General features: G+C 48.1%; 1 protein-coding gene across 1 annotated transcript in view; it reads left to right on the top strand.

Annotated features, from left to right (window-relative positions):
• The window catches only part of LOC130113928 (AP-3 complex subunit beta-2), a 57281-nt gene that overhangs the window by 30538 nt on the left and 2946 nt on the right, over nucleotides 1-23797 (top strand). Inside the window, exons 16-27 of the mRNA XM_056281634.1 lie at nucleotides 986-1080; nucleotides 4242-4366; nucleotides 5257-5371; nucleotides 5547-5694; nucleotides 7693-7867; nucleotides 9633-9720; nucleotides 10783-10892; nucleotides 12521-12749; nucleotides 14153-14237; nucleotides 20361-20458; nucleotides 22418-22438; nucleotides 23255-23393. Coding sequence (XP_056137609.1) covers nucleotides 986-1080; nucleotides 4242-4366; nucleotides 5257-5371; nucleotides 5547-5694; nucleotides 7693-7867; nucleotides 9633-9720; nucleotides 10783-10892; nucleotides 12521-12749; nucleotides 14153-14237; nucleotides 20361-20458; nucleotides 22418-22438; nucleotides 23255-23393 — 1428 coding nt within the window. The remainder of the gene's footprint in view (nucleotides 1-985; nucleotides 1081-4241; nucleotides 4367-5256; nucleotides 5372-5546; nucleotides 5695-7692; nucleotides 7868-9632; nucleotides 9721-10782; nucleotides 10893-12520; nucleotides 12750-14152; nucleotides 14238-20360; nucleotides 20459-22417; nucleotides 22439-23254; nucleotides 23394-23797) is intronic.

The following is a 23797-nucleotide window of genomic DNA, read 5'->3' as shown; positions in this document are numbered from 1 at the left end:
CAAACACATAAACCCCCCCCCCCCCCACACACACACACACACACACTTACAGTAGCATCGATCACGGGCTGCTCCTCCCACCTGCTTTGAGCTACGTATTTCAGAATAACAATATAAAAAGTTATATGGGTTAGACATTGTAGGACATTGTGTGTCTGTACCCAAAGAGAACCTGTTAAGTTGCTTTTTAAAACTTTCTCTACTTGTTGAGTGAGTAATAACTAGCTTGTCCCTTGTCGTTATAATGACAAGGGACAAACTAGCGATGTAGAGAAGACCTTATTTCATTCATCTGTTACTCGGTAATGACCACTCATTACAGTTCAGCTTGGTGACGGGCGTGGGTCCGAGTCCCTGAGGACCGGGCTGGCGTCCAGCGCCTCCTCGCCTGTGCCGCCGTCCACAGGGTCAGAGCTGTGTCAGGGAGGACATCCGACATAACGGTCTGCCCAGTCAGTGTGCGGATGGACAAGACCATACCGGATCGGTCAAGGTCCGGGTTCGCAACAGCCACCATCGGCGCTGGGCCCTCAGAGGGTCCCGGTGGAAACTGTCCGATCCGCTGTGGCGCCCCCTGAGAAACGGGGGGACCAGCCCAAAGAGGCGGTGGGGTTCTGTACGTGTAATGAACGGCCTGTAGTTTAAAGAAGGGTTCCCCCAACGTGTCTCTCACCAGGGGCCTCCGACCTCCATCCTCATCTCTCCATGTGCCATCGGTTCACAGTCGGAAGGAACCTCGTCAGATCAAAACTTGAGCGTCTCTTCGTCATCCGGCCCAGCGGGACAAAGACGCGCTGGGTTCGGGTTCGGGGCGACCTCAAGGATTGATCTGGTTCTGGTGTGTCTACTCGTCCGTTTGTGGCTGACTGTTGTATGCTGTGCTGTTAACACGTTGTAGATTTGTGATGCAGGTTACACGGCGGTCGTGTGTGTCTGGGTCCAACGCCAGGGTTTTGCGTTGTGGCCCATTGTGAGTGTTTATCAGGAGACGAAGTCGTGCTTGCCCGGCCGACGAGCCCGGCAGACAGATGGCAGCACGGCACTCGCCCGGTGTCGTGACTGCCCTTGTGGTTCTCTGGGGTTTGGGGCCAAAGACGTGATGGGTTTGTAGACCTCCGCTGTGACTGCCCCTCCCTCTCTCTCCCTCTCCCTGAATGTCATGTATCCATTCATCTGCCCAGCAGGAGGAGGTCGTACCCACCAGCGAGGGGCGCATCGGCCTGCTGGGCGACTGGAGAGAGGTGCCCGCCCGAGTGTGGTGGTGGTGGTGTTGGCTTCGACTGACTGCTCACATTGCTTCTCTCCTCTGTTTTTCTTCTCATTTCGTCTCTTCTCCTCTTTCTTCTTCTCCTCTTTCTTCTTCTCCTCTTTTTTTGTTGTCCCCCCCCCCCCCTTTTCTCCCCAATTGTATCTCTTCCGAGCCGTCCCGGTCGCTGCTCCACCCCCTCTGCTGATCCGGGGAGGGCTGCAGACTACCACATGCCTCCTCCCATACATGTGGAGTCACCAGCCGCTTCTCTTCACCTGACAGTGAGGAGTTTCACTGGGGGGATGTAGCGCGTGGGAGGATCACGCTATTCCCCCCAGTTCCCCCTCCCCCCCTGAACAGGCGCCCCGACCGACCAGAGGAGGCGCTAGTGCAGCGACCAGGACACACACCCACTTCTGGCTTCCCGCCCGCAGACACGGCCAGTTGTGTCTGTAGGGACGCCCGACCAAGCCGGAGGTAACACGGGGATTCAAACTGGCGATCCCCGAGTTGGTAGGCACCGGAATAGACCGCCACGCCACCCGGATGCTTCTTCTCATTGTTTTATCTTCATAAGCGCTTTATAGATGATGGGGAATTTGGTCCAAAAAAAAAAAAAGGGTCCCCTCGACCCTGAGAGCAGGACAAGCGGTTTGGATAATGGAGGGAATGGAAAAAAGAATCTCCCTTCATCCAGTTGACCTTTTATGAAATGTCTGAACCACTCACATGACCAGAAAACAAACATCAAGCAGGCCGTAGCCCACTGATGTGATAATTACGGGTTAATAATGGGTTAATAATGGATTAATAATGGATAAATACTGGGTTAATAATGGATTAATAATGGGTTGATAATGGATTAATAATGGGTTGATAATGGATAAATAACGGGTTAATAATGGGTTAATATTGGGTTAATAATGATTAATAATGGATTAATAATGGGTTGATAATGGGTCAATAATGGATTGATAATGGATTAATAATGGGTTGATAATGGATTAATAATGGTTAATAACTGGTTAATAATAGATTAATAATGGGTTAATAATGGGTTGCTGGCGTGTTTAAAGCAGTGGGCGGGGCTGAATGTGAGGTCTGTGTACATCTGCATGTTTGGCGTCAGAAGACAGACATGTTGGCTCCCTGGACCGTTGACATGTTCAGGGGGAGAATATGTGAGTGGTGAGCTGATGCTGGTTCTAATGGACGCCGGTTAAAACCAGGTATTTATCCGCCACAGCTATTTAAATTAAGCACGTGTAGGCTCCACCTCCTCGTGTGGACTTCATCTGGGCTCGAGTTCTGCGCGTGCGCGGCGTTGTGATCCGTGACGTCCACTAACGGGGGTTTCTCCCCTCTTTCACGAGTTGCACCACTCCATTCCACTCATCCGCCCCACTCACCTCCACCCTGTGCGTCAGCTCCATCAGCAAGTAGCGCCATGCAAGAAATCCCAAATGAATGTGTTGTAGTTTATTGGAGCAACAAATCAGTAAATAGTGAATTAATCGTTGTTATTGTTGTACAGTTCCAGTAGTGATGTTAGAATACATATCAAGTGATAAAAGGCTTGTGTGTTCTCCTTGGCGTTGCTGATGTCAGCTGGTTGGTTGTTTGGCGCTCCTGTGTAAAGATAATGTGGGTCTCGTGTTGTGTTCACACCAAACGCGAAGCGACTAGTTCGCGCGGTGAGATTTACATATTGCGGCCAATTCGGGGGCAACCACAGGAAGTGCCGCGGCCGGGACGCGAACCCGTGTCGCCCGCACCGCGGGAGACACCGCTAACCGCTGGTTAACGTTGCCGCTTGCGGTGTGGGAGACGCGGGTTCGCGTCCCGGCTGTGGCGACGGTCTCCCAGACTGCCCCCCTCGTTCGCTGCATTGGTGTCGGAGGTGGGATGGTGAGGCCGTGGGGCCATCGGAAGCGCATGCGCCCAGCGACGTGAAGGAGCTGATAGCGCTTCCCGAAGGAGGGGGGTAGTGTGAAGGAGGGGGGTAGTGTAACGTGCATGAATAAGTAGACACGTTGGTCTTTGACTAACGGGTCAGACCCTTTAGTCGACTGGTTAACGTTGTCGCTTGCGGAGTGGGAGACACGGGTTCGCGTCCCGGCTGTGGCGATGGTCTCCCAGACGCCCCCCCCCCGAATTCGCTACAATAAGAAGTTGATGCGAATGGCGCGAATACCGCGCAGCTTGAGCGAGAAATTCGCGTGACGAAAGCCTATGACGTCAGGAGCATCTCAGCCGGGTCGAATCCCCGTGTTACCTCCGGCTTGGTCGGGCGCCCCTACAGATGCAATTGGCCGTGTCTGCGGGGGGGGAGAGTCGGATGTGGGTATTTGTCCTGGTCGCTGCACTAGCGCCTCCTCTGGTCGGTCGGGGCCGATCCGGGGTGGAGCAGCGACCCGGGACGGCTCAAAAAGAGCGGGGTAATTGAGCAGATGCAATTGGGGAGAAATAAAAGAAAAAGTCAATCTCCTCTCCTCTTTTCTGGATGATATTCGCGTACTCGATCCTGCGGCCAAACTCGCGCACGTAAAGCGACGCGTAAATTCGCTTCGCATTTGGGGTGAGCACACCATATAGCAGTGTTTCTCAACCCAGTCCTCAAGGAACCCCTATCCTGCAGATTTTCTTTGCAACCCTGAATAGGTACCTGTTCGTAGTAATTCAGCAGTGAATGTCAGAGTTTGCACACCTTGCATAATTAAGTGCTGCGAGATGATTGGTCGAGTAAGTACAAGCAGGGCTACCTATGCAGGGTTACAATGAAAATCTGCAGGATAGGGGGTCCTTGAGGACTGGGTTGAGAAACACTGCCATATAGTATATGTTGTCCGTGTTACTGTTCCACACGGCATGTCGACTGCACTGAAGAAGTGTCCTCGTCCTGTTTCTTCCTCTCTGGTTTTGTGCCCTTCTGGAAACGGCCTTGTTTTCCACATCTCACCTCCATCCCCGTTCTTCTTTCTGCATCCGCCAGGTTATCACGCTGCTCGAAAGAGTCACAACGTTGACGAGTGTGAGTCAGTTAGTGGTACAGAGCCCAACACCCACGGCCCCCACGCCTCCAGACCTCCACACCTCCAGACCTCTACACCCGCCTCCGTGCTTCTTGTTTCAAACCCCTCCGCCGCTCCCTGCCGCCGTTTTGTGCTTTAGCTCAACCACAGCGCCCCCTATCTCAGTCTCTCCCATTAAAGAAGTGATTTTTCTGGAAGCACAGGTCTTCCTCCCACGAGCCCTGCAGGTTTTAAAGTCGGACTGACATCGGTGATCAGATTTTACCTTTCATGTCTAAAAACCTTGATCACTGCATAATACAATATTTGGCTTTTTTTTTCATTTTAAAATGATTAATATTGTTGGGTTTTTTTTTTACACTTTTATCCATAACTATTCTCAGTTGTCTCCAGAACTACGAGGGCGTGGTCGTGTCCTTGTTAATATTTGTAAGCTGACCTTTGAGTGACAGGTACAAGCGAAGGTTGGCAGTAATTTGATTGGCTTTATGTAAATGAGCATCTGATGACATCATGAGTGTCAGAAAAAAGATAAACTGAGAGGAGCTGAACAAAATGTATGATGATTAAAGTAATAAATGATATTATGGATATAAGTGTTTCAATTTCAGTCCGACTTTAAAGTAGTGGGGAATTAGAAGTGTATCCTGGTTTTGGTTCTGGTTCTGGTTCTGTGTGGGGGGAAAACTGTCATTCCTCAAATACTTCTCTTAATTGAATTCTGCAGCCGGTCATGAAGGCATCGCCTGGCGCTAGCATCTCCTAAAGCGAAGCAGACATGTTCACAGATCTTCCTCAGTGGTCTTCCTCAGTCTATGATCTGAACCGAGGTCCACAGATGGGAATGGCTGGCTCCATTTGGCTGCATGTTGCCCAGGCTTGAGGCCGTCATGGCCGCAGTGCTGCCAGAACACCTCCCCTCGTCTCCTGCTGCCATTTCTCCCCGAGATTCTCAAACGCCGCTGTTTTCTACAGGTGCCCGAATGGACAAAATGCAGCAGCCGGGAGAAGAGGAAGGAGAAGAAGGTGGAGAAGCCGTTCTACTCGGACTCGGAAGGCGAGTCTGGACCCACGGAGTCGGCTGACAGTGGTACTTTAGTTGACAACGTTTTGTACTTGTTTGAAACAAGATTTACTCAAAATGAACTTGGTCGGTGTGATGTGTGTGTCTCTTGTGTGTTCGTGTGGATCTGTGACTCTGACTTGTTCCGTCCTTTCGTACTCTGGTCGAGCACTCCACTCTCTGACCTCTGACCTCTCGACAGAGTCGGACTCTGCCAGTGGCTTGGAGAGCGGCTTGGTGTCGGGGAGCGAGGAGAGCGAGGAGAGCGAGGAAGGCTCCGAGTCGGAGGAAGAGGAGGAGGAGGAGAGGAAGAAGAAAGAATCCAAAAAGGCGGTGCAGGAAAGTGAAAGGTAACACATGCTCTCGTTTGCCTTTTACCAGCGGTCGTCTGTAATGACCTGGTTTTTAATCAGAATCAGGTTTATTGGTCATGTGGGTTTGCACACACGTGGGATTTGACTCTGGTTTCGTGGCTCCCTCGGCGTACTTCACATAGAATAACAACACTACAACGCAACAATCTTCACATACACACAAGGCTTGACTATATTGTGATTAGTTTCTGTTACATTCATAAATACTGTTACTACCAATACTGCTGTTGTTGTGATGGTGACGACAAAGACGGTTAATTTTGCTGTTGTTCATGCTGTTACACCTCTTAATCTTTTTCCTTTTTTCAGAAGTCAGATGGCAATTCTATTCTCCTTACTCTAATTTTGACTCCTGTTACTATGACCATGATGTATCTCGTTCGGTATAATGTTGTAGTAATTTCAAATGACCATTAATACTGTCTTAATGCATGCTCATAATCCAAGTGAGAAAACCCCAGAAAGTTGAATCAGTTCATCTGGACACAACGTTTATGGAGAGAAATGTTTCACCATCATCTAAGGGCCTTGACACACCAGGCCGTCGGCACTAGTCGGACCCGTCAGCAGCTTTTCGGCTGATTCAGCGTGTTGAATCAGCGGAGCCCATCGGTGAGAGAGAGCGCTCTGATTGGCTGTCCATCGCTGTGTCGTCCTGATGACTCCTAGTTTGTGCTCCAGTGGATGATGAGAGTCAAACCTTAAGTACCGATCAGTATGTGTTGGTTTACGCTAAACATCAACAATCAAATGTCCCCCATCACCAACTGCAGTTTCACAGTGTAAGAAGACTAACCTGTCATGTTCCACATCCTCCCTGGTGAACTTGATGTGGTGTCCACAGAGTTCATGTGGTGGTGAAATGTGCTACATCCTGAGATTTAATTGTAACCCAGGTGTCGTCCACAAATCTGAACCAATGGCTAGGTGGTGTCCCTGGATAGGACATCAGAGCCTCTTTTCCACTTCCTCCATATACAAGTTGGCCACTAAAGGTGAGACTGGGGAACCCATAGCACACCCATGCCTCTGCCTCTAGTACTGCCCCCTGTATGTGAAGTATGTGGACTGAAGACACAGCTTGTGGAGCAGACACACCTGGTCAGTGTTAAGGGTGGTCCTATTGCTAAGGGTGGGGTCATCTTGTAATTTCATAGAGTCTACCTCCACTGCTTCGTCAACAGGAACACACATGAAGAGAGACCTAACATCATAAGAGACCACACAGAGAGGTCACACCCATATTTGCATATGAAACTGGTCGTTGGTTTCGGTGGTTATGCCACCGTATTGTCTATAAGGGGTGGGGACACTTGCAGTCAGTTTAGGGCCCTGACACACCAGGCCAATGGTCAGTCGTCGGCCAATGTCGGGCTGTCGGTGAGCGCCTGTGACCCTAGTTTTTGCGGTGTGTCTCGCACCGTCGGCACTGGTCAGACCCCTGTTGGCAGCTTTTTGGCCGAATCAGCCTGGTGGACCGGCTGCAGAGCCCGTCGGTGAGAGAGATCACTCTGATTGGCTGTTCAGCTTAGCGAATCAGTGCAGAGCGTACATGCTAGTTGGCTGTTGGCTGTAGTCTTTGCGGTCTGTTCAAGTGCTCCTTTTTGGCCCAGAGGGCAGACGACGTGAGGCGGTGCAACACCCGGCCTCCGTCGCCGCTAGTCGGTTTGGCGTGTCTGGGCCCTCAGACTAAGGTCACTTAGCTGAGTGATGAAACGGATCTGTCAATAAACGTTGTGTCCAGATGAACTGATTCAACCATCTTCGATTACCCTTAATACTATCACCACTACTGTAATATAGTTCATCATATGTAATGTTACAGTATTACAACATTACTAGTAATACCATGACAACGGCTATGACATTTACTTTTCTGTCCATCAGTGAGTGAAACTGAGCCGCAGCAGAAGCAGAGGAGGTTTGGTGAGAGTTCATCTCTGAATAAGACCTTTGGGTTTTTTTTCTCCTCAGTGAGCAGAGCAGCGAGGAGGAGGAGGAGAGGAAGAATGAAAGGAAGAGCAAAGGGAGAAAGAGCGACTCGGAGTCGGAGTCTGAGGAAGAGGAGGAGAGCGAGTCCGAGAGCAGCCAATCGGAGGAAGAGTCGGAGGACTCGGAGTCGGAGGCCGAAGTCAAAAAGAAGATAAAGGTGCAGAAGAACCAACCTCACACATCGCACACACACACACACACACACACACATCGCACACACACACACACATATCGCACACACACACACACACACATCGCACATACACACACACATATCGCACACACACACACACACACATCGCACATACACACACACATATCGCACACACACACACACACACACACATTGCACACACATTGCACACACACACACATACACCCACACATTGCACACACACACACATACACCCACACAATATCTTTCCTCTCATTCCTTTACATGAGCTCAGCTGGGGTAAAACATAAAATTCCTCCTCTGGTCAATAAACATACGATAAAAGATGTCTTATGCATGCTCAATAACTCAGGTGTAGAAATCCCGAAAAATTAGAATCAGTTCATGTGGACACAAGGTTTATTGACAGGTCATCTAAGTGACCTCTTCAGTGTCAGGGCCCAGACACACCAAACCGACTGTCGCGTCGCCTCACGTCGCCTGCGTCTGGGCCAGAAAGCAGCACTTGAACACACCGCAAAGACTCCAGCCAACGGCCAGCTAGCATGTACGTTCTGCGCCTGCGTGAGAAGAAATAACTTTCCATACCAGCAGGTGGCGGTAGTCTGTATTCGTCATTCAAAATGGGAAACCGGAAGACCCAGGACTGCGGATATACAAACCGTAAACAAAGCAGCGTTTGCTTACCGTTTTCACTCAACTCTCGCTCGCTACGAGGGCCAGGCGGTGCATCGACTTTCGATGTTATGTCGATATATTTTACTTTCGACGTTATGTCGATACTATATTTCACTTTCGACGTTATGTCGATACTATATTTCACTTTTGACGTTATATCGATATATTTTACTTTTGACGTTATGTCGATACTATATTTCACTTTTGACGTTATATCGATATATTTCACTTTCGACGTTATGTCGATACTATATTTCACTTTCGACGTTATGTCGATACTATATTTCACTTTTGACGTTATATCGATATATTTCACTTTTGACGTTATGTCGATTTATTTTACTTTCGACGTTATGTCGATACTGTATTTCACTTTTGACGTTATATCGATATATTTCACTTTTGACGTTATGTCGATTTATTTTACTTTCGACGTTATGTCGATACTGTATTTCACTTTTGACGTTATATCGATATATTTTACTTTTGACGTTATGTCGATTTATTTTACTTTTGACGTTATATCGATATATTTTACTTTTGACGTTATATCGATATATTTTACTTTTGACGTTATGTCGATATATTTTACTTTTGACGTTATGTCGATATATTTTCCAATAGGCTGTAGGATGAGACGACACCGTTTCTATCGCTACAGTTTGGTGTTGCGTTAAAATACATAACCCGTTTCTTAACACGTTTCTTGTCTTTTGACCGCCGTGGTTTTTAAACTGTCAAGATGAATACCCAATTGAGATATTAATGCATTACATGTGTTAGTATGTCTGTTAAGAAACTAACTGACACCAAAATTAACATTTTAACAACTTTAATACTATTTTTCAAACACATAGACGGCTGAGGGAGCGATGTTTTTGTCCTCGTGATTTTATGAAACTGTCCCTCTGAAGACGTCACCGTCTCCTGCGTGTGGAAACGTAGATTTATTTTTGTTCCCAGAATCCCAAACTCTTCTTGCAGGAGTTCATATCCGATTAGTATGCTCATCAGACTTACTCAGCGGAGAAACATCTGTTCACGTTGTCGCTCTTCCCTCCCTCCCCAGACAACAGTGTCCAAACCTGCTCCCAAACCTGCCAAGAAGGACAGCAAGAAGGAGAAGAAAGAGATGTCTCTGCTCGACCTCGATGACTGTAAGAAGTTTCACTCCTGTGTGATGTAACACCACATGTAGACATACTATACACACAGCATCTCCTCTGGAAACCAGGAGGAGGACAGCATGGCAGCTCCTCCCTGTTGTCGTTCTGCCCTTCCATGTTAAAACCCCGTGTCCCCCGTGTCCCCCGGTCTTGTTCTCCACCAGTTTAGCAGTGGTTATCAAGCTGCTTGGCACATCAACTCGTAGGCCCAATACCTCACCACATACTAAAAACATATATCCAATACGTCACCACATACTAAAAACCTATATCCAATACCTCACCACATACCAAAAACACGTATCCAATACCTCACCACATACCAAAAACACGTATCGAATACCTCACCACATACCAAAAACACGTATCCAATACCTCACCACACACCAAAAACACATATCCAATACCTCACCACATACCAAAAACACATATCCAATACCTCACCACATACCAAAAACACATATCCAATACCTCACCACATACCAAAAACACATATCCAATACCTCACCACATACCAAAAACACATATCCAATACCTCACCACATACCAAAAACACATATCCAATACCTCACCACATACCAAAAACACATATCCAATACCTCACCACATACCAAAAACACATATCCAATACCTCACCACATACCAAAAACACATATCCAATACCTTCCCACATACCAAAAACACATATCCAATACCTCACCACATACCAAAAACACATATCCAATACCTCACCACATACCAAAAACACATATCCAATACCTCACCACATACCAAAAACACATATCCAATACCAAAAACATATATGTCTGTAGGGACGCCCGACCAAGCCGGACGTAACACGGGGATTCGAACCGGTGAGCCCCATGTTGGTAGGCAACAGAATAGACCGCTACACTACCAGGACACCTCCAAATGTGTTTTTAAAAAGGAAACTCCGTGTGTTGTGATATACGGGAACGGTCAGCAGGGTTCTGAAAGTCTTTGTCCAGTGAGATGTCTTTACAGTGTGTGGCAGGAGAACATAATGTGCCACAGTCCTCTCTCTTCTTTCAGTTGAACCCACTCCATCTCCTCAAGTGACGCCAGTCAACAACTTCCTGTCCAGCAGTCTGGTCACAGACCTGGAGGGTCTGTCTCTCACCGACACCGTCCTTTCCCCTGCTGTGAGTTCCTCTCCCATCCATCCATCCATCCATCCATCCATCTGTCCATCCGTCCGTCCATCTGTCCATCCATCCATCCATCCACCGTCTGTCATCAGTCAGTCATTATCAATCTAAATTTGCATACCACAGTTTGTAAATTAAAATGTTGGTGTTTTTACTTCACAGCAGGTTTAAAGTGACAGAGACCTACCGTGGGGTCAGACCATGTTGGCTTGTTTAATGATCCAGCCTCTACAACACAGCCTTTTACATATTGTCCTCCCTCACTGCTACTTTTTCTTATGTTTGGAGGGCCTGGGTTGTCTTCTTGTTTGAAGGGCTCTGTATTTGCCCAGTTTTCCGAGCACTCCCAACACATATTTTGAGCTACATTCGATCGTCTAGAGCAGTCGGCCATCTTCCCCCCCCCCCCAAAACATTAAGTCAGTAGAAAAGATTCCATGTTTCAGTAGAAGTGCAAATTAACATTAGAAAAATGAAGACATATTCAGTATGAAAGAGAAGAAGGCTAAAAAAGGTGTCTGATGGTTTATGTTGTGTGTTGGTCTGAACAGGGACGGTTCCAGCTAGTGTAGCAACATTTCTGCTGGCTGACACAAGCTGGTGTAGGTGATGTTCTGCGTTTAGTGGTCATACTAGCTAGTGCTGGTTTCCACTGAGGAAGAACACCTTACATTTGTAGAGCGTCCCTGCACAGTACAAGGACTCTCCTCGGAGCAGATGAACACAGTAGACACCAGTAGAACCATGTGACGAAGGGTTTGATTGAAGACTGGAACCAAGATGGAGAGCAGCAACACTGAAACGATGAACAAAACTCAACACTCATAAGAAAACCCATCAGGCTGTTCACCACCTCACCACCGTCACTACACCCCCCTACAGTTCACCATGTGTGTTATATTTATGTTACGTGTGTGTGACGTGTGTGCCTTTCACGTGCATTATACATGTGGGTATCATTACTTGTGTTTTACATGTGTGTTTTATGTGATCCATATGTGTTATGTGTTACATGTATGTTATATATGTAACATCAGTGTTGCATGTGTGGTGTTTGTATTACATGTATGTCACATGTGTGTTACGTGTCTGTATGTGTTACACGTGTTTTGTATGTGTTTCATGTTACATGTGTGTTGTATGTTTCATTTCTGCTATGTGTGTGTTGTTTGCTACATGTGTGTTACATGTCTGTTGTGTTACACGTGTTTGTATGTGTTTCATGTTACATGTGTGTTGTATGTTTCATTTCTGCTATATGTGTGTTGTTTGCTACATGTGTGTTACATGTCTGTTGTGTTTCATGTGTTATGTGTGTTGTATATACACCTGTGTTACATATTTGTTTTATATGCTACATGTGTGTCACATAGTTACACGTGTCACATATATGTTACATGTTTGGTGTATGTTTCATTTGTGCTATGTGTGTGTTGTTTGCTACGTGTGTTACATGTCTGTTGTGTTTCATATGTATTACATATGTGTTGTATGCGCACGTGTGTGTCACATGTGTGTTGTGTGTGTTTCATATATGTTACATGTGTGTCATATGTGTTATCATGTGTGTATTTCACACGTATTCATCATGTGTCTTTTATGTGTGTTACATGGGGGATCAGACCATCACTCCGTCCAGCGCGTTGAAGACTTACGAGCTTCTGCACCGCATCACGGGGGAGGGTCTGTCGGTGGAGTACTGCTTCAGCCGCCAGCCCTTCACCCCCGACGGCCACATGGTGGCAGTACAGATCCAGTTCACCAACAGCTCCGCCTCCGAGGCGAAAAGCCTCCACATGGAGGACGCCCGGCTGCAGTCCGGCATGAGGGTCAAAGAGTTCCCAGAGATCGGTGAGTGAAGAACAGTATTTTCTGTTTAGTGGATGTTCTATTGAAGTTATTTATGGGGTGGAGGGCATCGTTGGGGGGGGGGGGGGCTGAATACTAATGTAACCGAGCTATTTTCTCGCCTGGTGCGGGATTCGATACGGGGTGTACTGCACCACAAGGCGACATCACTAACCGCTCAGCTAAAGGGTCAGACCCGTTAGCTAGGGACTAACGTGTCTTATTAGTAGTTTACACTAATAATGACAGTAGTGTGAACAACATATTAACGCATAGACTTAAACAGGACTTGTGGGTTAGTAGAAGTTACAGAGCAAAGACGTTACAAGTCAGTCACAACGGTAAATTAATGCTCCTAAACTTGGGTTTAGCTGTGTTTCTCACCTGGGATACACAGCTCAGTGATATTTCTGTAGTTTCTTCTGTTCTTTCTGGGGGTTTCCTGTGAATAGTAGTCCATGATGCAAACTTCACGTGTGCTGTTCCCATTGAGCAGAGACATTAACAGTGTGTCTGGTGTCCCAGGAATATCGGCCGTATCTACGAAACGTTCTTACACACTCGTGGCATGTTTTAGCCCTCAACTTGTCCTCATAGAGAAGATGCGGGGCCTGGCTGATGTCAGACACCAGCAGCCGGGTCCACCAGCACAGCGGGAGCTGGACCTTTACCTAGTTCGAACGTAAACCGGCACTACGTTAGAGCTTACCAACGACTAACAGTTATACCGGTGCAGCCAATCACACGTGTTCATTGTAGACTTCAGGTATATCTTAAAACTTACACCTGACACCTGACGTAGGTGCAGCATCCGCAGTAAAAAAAAACTCGTTAATGTGGCTCTCCGGTATGAGTAAGTAGCAAAACTGCTGCAAAATGAACGAGGACACGGTTTGTGTTTCAGCGCCTCCTCTGGTCGGTCGGGGCACCTGTTCGGGGGGGGAGGGGGAAACTGGGGGGAATAGCCTGATCCTCCCATGCGCTACGTCCCCCTGGTGAAACTCCTCACTGTCAGGTGAGAAGAAGCGGCTGGTGACTCCACATGTATGGGAGGAGGCATGTGGTAGTCTGCAGCCCTCCCCGGATCAGCAGAGGGGGTGGAGCAGAGACCGGGACGGCTCGGAAGAGTGGGGTAATTGGCCGGGTATAACTGGGGAGAAGAAGGGGGAAACCCCCCCCCCCCACCCCCAAAAAAATGCGATACAACCCAGCTATAAAGACATCAGGGGGGAGGAGTAACAAATAATCATCAGCCTCTGCAGATGCCTTCAAGACAAATGTGAGGGCTAAAATATTCCACGAGTGTGTGGAAACAGATTTTCATAAACGTTTTATTGGGAAGTAAAAGCACATGTGGGTTTTGTTGATACCCGTGTCCGTCCTTGGTCTGGTGTCTGTGTTGACAGAGGTGCTGCCAGCGGGCGAAACGGCTTCGGTCGTGATGGGGATCGATTTCTGTGATTCGACACAAGCAGCAAACTTCCAGCTCTGGTGAGTCTCGGGCAGGGAAGCGCCTGGCATTTTTTTCACGAGCTCCTATTAATTTGGAAATGACCAACTCTCAGTCGGAGGAAACAATGAAACAAATTAACTTTAAAATGAAGGAATTGTTGTTCTGGTGAACGGCAGGCTGGTATCAGCTCTGCTGGACTTGCTGGTAAAGTGTCATCTCTGCATCCCAACATTCTACACACTAACACACAACACGCCAACACGCGTCACAACTTGACAACTAAAGAATAACCGGAAATATCTCACATTCCCTCTAAGGGTTAAAACCTCGGGTGGGCGTCCAGGTGGCGTGGAGATCTATTCCGTTGCCTACCAACACGGGGATCGCCGGTTCGAATCCCCGTGTTACCTCCGGCTCAGTCGGGCGACCCTACAGACACAACTGGCCGTGTCTGCAGGTGGGAAGCCGGATGTGGGTGTGTGTCCTGGTCGCTGCACTAGCGCCTCCTCTGGTCGGTTGGAGCGCCTGTTCGGGGGGAGGGGGAACTGGGGGGAATAGCGTGATCCTCCCACGCGCTACGCCCCCCTGGTGAAACTCCTCACTGTCAGGTGAGAAGAAGCGGCTGGTGACTCCACATGTATGGGAGGAGGCATGTGGTAGTCTGCAGCCCTCCCCGGATCAGCAGAGGGGGCGGAGCAGAGACCGGGACGGCTCGGAAGAGTGGGGTAATTGGCAGCGTACAACTGGGGAGGAAAATGGAGATAAAAAGACAAAACCAATATGAACCACTTTTCTATCGTTTAACATTCTTGTAACTTGTTTTTGTACCTCCGTTAACAATGAACACTGACAGTCACATCCTGTATTCGCTACAGTAGTATAAATACACAACATCCCCTTTCAGTCTTTAAACGCACAACTTATTCTTTTTATTTTAGAGAGAAAGACAGAAAGCCACTTTATTTTGCCATTGTATTCTTACAATGAATGTGTTCTCTGCACTATTGTATAGGAGCAGTGGGCAGCTGCAGCGCCCGGGGACCAGCTCCACTCCTTCTTTCCATTGCCTTGCTCAGGGGCACAGGCAGGAGTAGTAACCCTAACATGCATGTCTTTTGGATGGTGGGAGGAAACCGGCGCACCCGGAGGAAACCCACGCAGACACGTGGAGAACATGAAAACTCCACACAGACAGGAGCTGGAACGGCCTGGGGTTCGATCCCAGGACCTTCTTGCTGTGAGGCAACAGTGCTGACCACTGGGCCGCCGTTCCGCCCCCATTCCACTCATTTTATTTGACGCAGCCCAGTATGCTTCAGATCCAGTCTTTTAACTGGCCTACTCAGTCTGCCATAGCGAGGGACTTTAGGGGTGTGTGTTCAGCACCTCTGTGAGCATCTGTGTGGAGGCAGTCTCTCCCGGTTTCCCAGTCACCTCACAGGTCATAGGCCCCTCCTGGTTGGCCTGGTCTGAGGTTGCTGCCCTGGGAGTGGTTGTGTTTTGTACTCGCTGCAGGTGTCGTCTGTTCCACCTATACTTCCCACCTTGAGGGCATTCCACCAGATATATGACCGTGGGGTAGAGCTGGGACCCTAGACAACAGCTGGGGTTTCCCATCGTTTTTGTCCATCCAGTTTCATGAGCATGGTGTCTCCTTGGCTCAAAGAAGGTAAGATTCTCACTCCGTTCCTGCGGCCGTGATAAAATGCCTGTTTCTTTTCGGCAGTGGCGTCTGCCTGTCTGACTCTCTACTGATCAGGCCGTTTTGGTTTCAGGTGCTCCTCCGGAGTGGGTAGGGTTGTCCTAATCTTCCTTTCCATCAGCAGTTCAACAGGGCTGACCCCGGTGGAGGCGGAGGGTGTGGCTCTGTATGTCACTAGAGCGAGCAGAGGATCTCCCAGCCTAAGTATACCCATGGCAACTCGAGCAGCCCTTTCTGCATGGCCATTGCTGTGAGCATGATGTGGTCTGGATGTCACATGCACAAAGCTGTAGTATTCACTGAACTCATTAAAACTCTTCTGAAGCCAGCTTTGGGCCTTTATCGCTTACTAACACTTCTTGTTTCCCATAACGGGCAGATGTGACTTTAAGCCTAGTAAAGACCTGACTGCTTGTAGATGTAGGGAGGTGGAGGATTTCTGTTTCTACCAGGTTGCTTTTTGTGCTCGCATAAGTCTCTACCTACTTTCTGCCAAAGCCTGGAGGGTAGCTCACTTGGCATCAGCGTCGTCTTTCTCCATGTGCTCTTATGCTCTCTGCAGATTGTGCGTTGCTGGACTCGTGCTGTCATCTCTTGTGAGATTTTGGGTCACCAAACTGACCGATGTGCTTTTTCCCTACACTTAAGTAGGCCTTGGTGCCCGTTGTGAATCCTGTCCAGGATTTCTATTCTCGTACATGTGGGAATGACTATACGGATCCCTTTAACCGCTAACCCATGTGTCTCCTCTGATAACCCCCCCACCCCCAACCTGATAAAAGCTTTTGACAGCTTCAGGTTTTTCCTCTGCATACTCTGGCCACCCATTGCTCATGACCCACAGCACAGACTGCAGCTCAGGGTCGGCTTCTGGGAAGTTACTGGCGTATGACTCCCGATGGTGTTGATGTGTGCTGTCATGTTACTGTGTGTGGCAGTATCATCCTAGTTCTTCTTGGGACCCCTTGAGAGAGCATTGGCAACAGCAGGGGTCTTCCCAGGTGCATACTCCGCTGTTGCACTGAAACGCGTAAGCCTCATCAGTAGTTTCTGACATCTGATAGTGACATGATCTAAGTCCTGAGGGGCTTGTGATCAGTGACCAGTCTGAAGTTTTCGAGCCCATACAAACGATTGTCAAAGTGCTCACAAGCCCATATGCTGGCTAAACACACTTTCTCAGTCTGAGTGTACCTTGTGTCTGCTTCACTCAGGCATCTGGAGCAGTAGGCCACTGGTTTCCAGTCCTCTCCTTGTTGCTGGAGCAGGACCCCACCTAGCCCATAGCTGCTGGCATCTGCTGACACCACAGTAGGCTTCGTAGAATCGTAGACGGCCAACACCGGGACAGTGGTTAGTGCTGTTTTCAGTCTGTGAAGCGCTACCTGCTGTGTGTGTCCCCATGACCACCCTGCTTCTGTTTTGAGCAGTTCATAGAGCGGCTGTCCCACCGTGGCGAGGTCAGGAACTTCCCTAGATAGTTTACCACCCCAAGAAATGTCTTGAGCGCTGTCACATTGTGGGGCTGATCTTTCTCTGTTTGAACTTGCACTTAGCCTTGTTCAGCTTGAGACCGGCCCCCTCTGTGACCCTCAACGCCTTTGCCAGCCGCCGGTCATGTAGCTCCTCTGTCTCTGCATGGACCAATATATCGTGAAACGAAAGCCGCCCTATTTTGTCATTGTACGGTTACAACAAAATGTGTTTTCTGCATTTAACCCATCCTATTGTATAAGTGCAGTGGGCTGCTGCAGCACCCGGGGACCAACTCCAGTCCCTCTTCCCATTCATATAAATCTCTGTGCTCTCCAGCCCCTGAAGGGTCTCCGTCATTTCACTGAAAGATTTCAGGGGCACTAGTAATCCCAAATGGTAGGCGGCAGAAATTGTACCTCCCAAATGGGGTGATAAATGTGCTCTTCTCTTGTAGAGGGATCTGGTAAAACCCACTTGCTGTGTCCAGTGAAGTAAACACCCAGCACCCTGAAAGTTTTGGCATTATCTCCTCCGTTGTGGGTATCACTTATTTTTCATGCTCTATGATTCGATTCAGTCTCTTTAAATTAGTGCAGCAGCGAACCTCAGTCTTATTTGGTTTTAGTACTGGCACCATGGTGGCACACCACCACCCCCCTTTTCCCCCCAATTGTACCTGGCCAATTACCTCGCTCTCTGAGCCATCTCGGTCGCTGCTCCACCCCCTCTGCAGGTCTGTGGAGGGCTGCAGACTACCACATGCCTCCTCCGATACATGTGCAGCCGCTTCTTTTCACCTGACAGTGAGGAGTTTCGCCAGGGGAACGCAGCACATGGGAGGATCCTGCTATTCCCCCCAGTTCCCCCTCCCCTCTGAACAGGCTCCCCGACCGACCAGAGGAGGTGCTAGTGCAGTGACCAGGACACATACCCACACCCGGCTTCCCACCCGCAGACACGGCCAACCAAGCCGGGGGTAACACAGGGATTCGAACTGGCAATCCCCGTGTTGGTAGGCAACAGAAGAGACCGCTATGCTACCCGGATGCCCCGTGGCACACCATTTTGTTGGCTGTGTGACCGTCTCAATTTTGCTCTCATCTTCTATGCATTAAAGTTCTTTACCAGAGGCATTAGCGGCAATGGAAGTCTCCCTGCAGCATTCACTGTGTATGGCTGGGCATCCCCTTTAAGGATGATTTCCACTGGTTCTGTTTTAAGCAATCCACTGGACCCAAACACATTGCTAACCTCATTAACCCGTTCTACCAGGCCCACCTTTAAAGCTTCAGTATCCTCCCCGCATCCCATATACAGGTGAACTATACTGTTGGCCCTTGTAGCTGGTGGTATAGTCTGGAACTGGCCAGTGTATTTTAGCTTGTAAAGGGCTTGTAAAGGGTATATCAGGAGGGCTTGAGTCTCTCACTATAGAGAGTAACTCAAATGTCGCCTCACTGTTGTTGCATCTGCACCTGTATCGATCTTGAATGCACTCAGTGCATTTTCTAAGTCCAGTGTCACTATCCAAGTTTCCTCGCTAGCCTTCATGCTAAATTTCCCTAGGAAATTGAACTTTTCTATGTCCCCTGTGAATTCCCTCACTGCTTTAATACGATATAGTCGTGCCCAGTGACCCCACTTTTTACATTGCTTCTAAGTGCTTTTCAGAGCAGGGAATTTCCTCTTGTTGGTGTGTTGGCTCTTACCACATCTTCCTCATTTTTCCATTCTTTGACTTGTCTTGGCACCGCTTTCTCCCTGCGTGCACCTTCTTTTGTGCTGTCCCTCTCATCTCCCAGCGAAGCTAACGTTATTCAGCTGTGGCTCCGCTTGATTTGACTGGAGGCTAACTTGCCCAGCCTCCTTCTCAGACTGTCTAACTTGTTGTATTGCCTGTGCTGGTGTCACATCAGCACTCAGGTGAAATGTCTGAGAGAGTTGTTTATTTCTTATGCCAGCTACGAGGCGCTTGCGAATGTGCTCGACCCGTTTATTTCCAAAGGCGCAGTTCTCTGCTAGCTCGTATAATGCTCTAATATACATCTCCGCCTCTTCTCCTGCCTTTTGGCTCCACTGATAAAAGCATGCCTGTTTGTGTAAGATGTTTCGTTGAGGGATGAAATAGTCATCAAACATTTCCAGAACCACGCCAAATGAGGACAAGTCAAGTCAAGTCAGTTTTATTTCTGTAGACCAATTTGACAAATTACAACAACAAACCTCCTGTCCTTAGACCCTCACATCGGATAAGGAACAACTCCCCCAAAAAAACCCTTTAACAGGGCGAGAAAATAGGGAGAAGCCTCAGGGAGAGCAACAGAGGAGGGTCTCTCTCCCAAGAGAAACTAAAAATCTTCTCAGCTTCACTTCCCATTCTGTAGAGAAGCGAACTGGTCTGGATCTCACCTCTGTCTGCGTTCAGCTTAGTATCTAGCCTGAAGGGCGACAATCTCTGCCTCCATCCCAGCCATTCAGGGGGGCTGTGGAACTTGAACTCCACCGGCGGATTGAACTCGGGCATCTATGTCGTCTTGTTGTGACAAACTTAACATTCCCAGAACACTTAAGACGCCCCTGACACCATGTAATGCCGTTTGGACATCTATAAAATAACTGGCACGAATCCCTCGGGTTCACTTAGTGTCACCAGTTTATTAACGTTCTCGTATATCTAGCTTGCTCAACAACAACCAGCTGGAGTGGCACTCTATGGCTAACTTCCTGTAGTGCAGCCTGACATGTGCAGTAGACTATTTACTGAATCATATGAACTCCTATTCACTACACATCGTATCCCTCATCTTTTCTAGTCCTCCTGGTAAAGTGTGTCTAAACTGCCAAGAACGTACCAAGAGCACCAATATAAGACTGACATTCAAAATGTCATGACATGACCAACAAAAAGAAAACTCCCACCGTCCTCCCTCCAGACGGACTGAGATGTTAAATGGCGGCTGTCTTGTGTCTGGTTCCCTTCCAGCACTCACACCAGGAAGTTCTTTGTGTCGATTCAGCCACCGGTTGGAGAGCTGATGACCCCAGTCTTCATGACAGAGAACGAATTTAAGAAAGAGCAAGGTGAGTCCCGATAAGACATAAACTGTTTGTTTAAAGCAGATTTTCTATTCAACGCCAAAGTGTAACAGGGAAATGCAATTAGAAAATTCATAAATAAACATACATTTCTTTTTTAAAATCTCTCAACAGTGTGACTCTTAAAGCTGGAATCCTGGAGATTGTTGTTTGTTGATCAAAATCCAAATGGCTGAGCTTCATTCCAAATGAATGAGAGTCAGCAGGGCTGTTGTGTAAGAAACAAACCAGAACACCTGGTAGAACCTGAGTGGTGCTTATGGATGTAGTACTATCTTATTGATGTAGTACTATGTGTTGGTGAAGGTCTTCTACCAGCTTGTTCTGTCATATCTGCTGGTTAGACACAACACCTTCACTTCTTCTAACTCAACACTACCTGCCTTCTTCTCCCTCATTTGGCTGCTATGATGAAGATGAAAACGCTATGCCCCCTGTCATTTGTCCTGGCAAAGTCCTCCCAGACACCAACCATCCTTATCACACACCACTACAGTCTGCAGGATGTGGAGATTTTGGGGTTTATTGTGTATCTGTGTGAATTTCGCATCATGCATAGATCCCATCACTAAACCTTATTTACAGACAGACTCCGGGAATAAAACCTTCCGGATCTTTCTAGATTTTCCTGGATATCCAAATATGAGCAGCACGGTGGCGCAGTGGGTAGCGCGGTCGCCTCACAGGAAGAAGGTCCTGGGTTCGAGCCCCGGGGTAGTCCAACCTTGGGGGTCATCCTGGGTTGTCCTGTGTGGAGTTTGCATGTTCTCCCCGTGTCTGCGTGGGTTTCCTCCGGGGGCTCCGGTTTCCTCCCACAGTCCAAAGACATGTAGGTCAGGTGAATCAGCTGTACTAAATTGTCCGTAGGTGTGAACATGTGTGTGTGTCGGCCCTGTGATGGTCTGGCGGCCTGTCCAGGGTGTCTCCCCGCCTGCCGCCCAATGATTGCTGGGATAGGCTCCAGCATCCCCGCGACCCTGAGAGCAGGATAAGTGGTTTGGATAATGGATGAATGGATGGATGGATCCACATGTGAACGTATAATGAATTAACCTACCTGTGTCAGCTTTAGTCTCTTCCAGTATAATGCTGTGTATTTGAGATATTTGAATGAAGTCTGAACCTGAGTTACTCATGTCATGTTAAATGTACGGTAGGTGGGGTCATTTTGGCAGGTCTGTTACCTGAATGACTGTTTGGTTATGACAGGGAGCACCATAAAGGTTATGCAGTTAACCATGATGAATAAGTAAAGCACGTCTTCATCATATTAACAGGTAGTGTCTCTGATGAAACTGTGTTTTAAAATGAACAAACCCAGAGCATAATCCATTTACATAAGCAACTTTTCTTCCGAGAACACGTAGAACCTTATCCGATTCTCTCTCCAAAGCTCTTTAACCAAAACCTTTTAACCCATCTCGTCATAAACGGTACACCCGCTACCAGCATTTATACTTTCGTTGCACAAAATGTTTTGCTGCTCAGTGAAAATACCAATTCTGCGACATTAGACGAGCCGATATTTATGGATTTTCTGTCGTTGGTCGATGAACCCGGGTGGCGGTGACAGTTCATAATCATTTAACAAATGCTGATGATGGTTTCTGGTTCTGTTCCCCCTCACTGGGACGCCATGGTGTCCTTTCAGAAACTGGCTGTAACCTCTTTTGAGAAAGAAAATTCATCAACTATTTTAACTGTGTCATCGGCCAAACCATACACATTTTTTCCAGACTCGTATTAAAATGATGTTTTGGTCCCTGCTTAACCCGGATTCAAACTCACCAGCTTGTCCAAATGGACTGCAAGCGGTGAATTTGGGCTGGCTGGTATTGTTCATTTCCATGGCTGACTTAGAAACCAGAGAATGGGCTCATCATCGTGTGTGTGTGTAAATGTGTCCTGTCGGCGGTTTTCCCCCTCTTGATTCTGATCCCGTAGAGGCGCTCTTAAAGAACCAGGGTAAGTTGGTTTTGATAGATGTCTCACCAGCTGTTTGTGCCTTTCAGCCGACCTCACCCCACCCCCCCACACCTCCTCTAATGCTTTGAGCTGCCCCCTCCCTCCCCTCCTGTAGCTGTCTGTCTCCCGTTTGTGATAACACCTGCACCTCCTCCGGGTCTCGTAGTTATCAGACAAACCCACCTGAGCTAACCTGCATCTCTCCGAGGCCTCTGACACTGTCTTCTGCTCCGCCGGGAATGACTGGCGATGCTCCTCATCCACTGAGTGCACTAACTCCCATCCAGTCAGGAGGAGACTATCCCACAGCGGCACCACCACCACCACCGGCCGTCACCTGCATCCTTATTCACACCACATCTCCGTCACATCACCAACGCACTGACACTGCTGGTTGTCTAATGCATGGTGGATATATGCTCCAGGTTTCGAACACTGTTCTGACACGAGGGAAATGAAACGGTGTGTGTGACTCGATCAGGATTAAATCAGTGCAGTGGGAAGCATCTGTTCATTCCAGAATCACCTTTTCAGCATTTTTGTTGTTGTTGCTGAAATAGCACATCAAGCACCCCCCCCTCCCCAATAGAGGACTGTAGGATATGTTTTCTGTTGTAGGAATCATCCCCGTGGTGTTAGAACCTGTAGGGCTACCTAGTCGATGATTGAACATTGAAATTGTAAATTTTCTACAAATTGAATTCACAAAGAGTTGTTCTCTGTGAATCTCCCCCTGGTACGGATACAGCAGAGTTCTTTATGCAGGGCTGAGGGACGATCTGGACTGACGGGTGTTTTTGCTGGAAACCCGTTTAGGTCAGCTGATGGGCATGAACGAGATCATGGAGAAGCTGACGCTGGCAGACAAATGTCAGAATGAACACGCCATCGTCCAGAGGGTGACCGCTGCCGCCAACCTCAGCAGGGTGCCCTGCGGCTCGGATAAGGAGTGCAGGTGAGAGATTCTGGAAGCTGGATGTAGTGCAGCCTGACCTCTCCTAGCAAACACTGACAAGACCTGAAAACATCTGACACTTCTATAAATCAGCTGATTTGATAACAGGAAATGTGTTCATTAGATGTTTTTATACAAAGTGCCTCGTAATATGGTAACAATCACGAATGACTAGACTCGCTAGCCCTTGGCTAACGGGTCGGACCCTTTAGTCGACTGGTTAACGTAGTTGCCCGTGGTGCGGGAGACTCAAGTTCGGTTCCCGGCTGCCCCCCGAATTCACTACAATATTATAAATACACAAATGTTCAGTATGGTTGGTGAAATTAGAGTCTGACTGCTAACCATGACAGTTTCACTGTCGTCCTTTGCACATGAAGTTGCTCTGCACTCACGTCAAAGTG

The sequence above is a fragment of the Lampris incognitus genome, chromosome 6 (assembly GCF_029633865.1).
Source record: "Lampris incognitus isolate fLamInc1 chromosome 6, fLamInc1.hap2, whole genome shotgun sequence".
Taxonomy (NCBI): Eukaryota; Metazoa; Chordata; class Actinopteri; order Lampriformes; family Lampridae; genus Lampris; species Lampris incognitus.
Note: the sequence above shows the minus strand (reverse complement) of the source record. Positions and strands in the feature narration are given on the sequence as shown.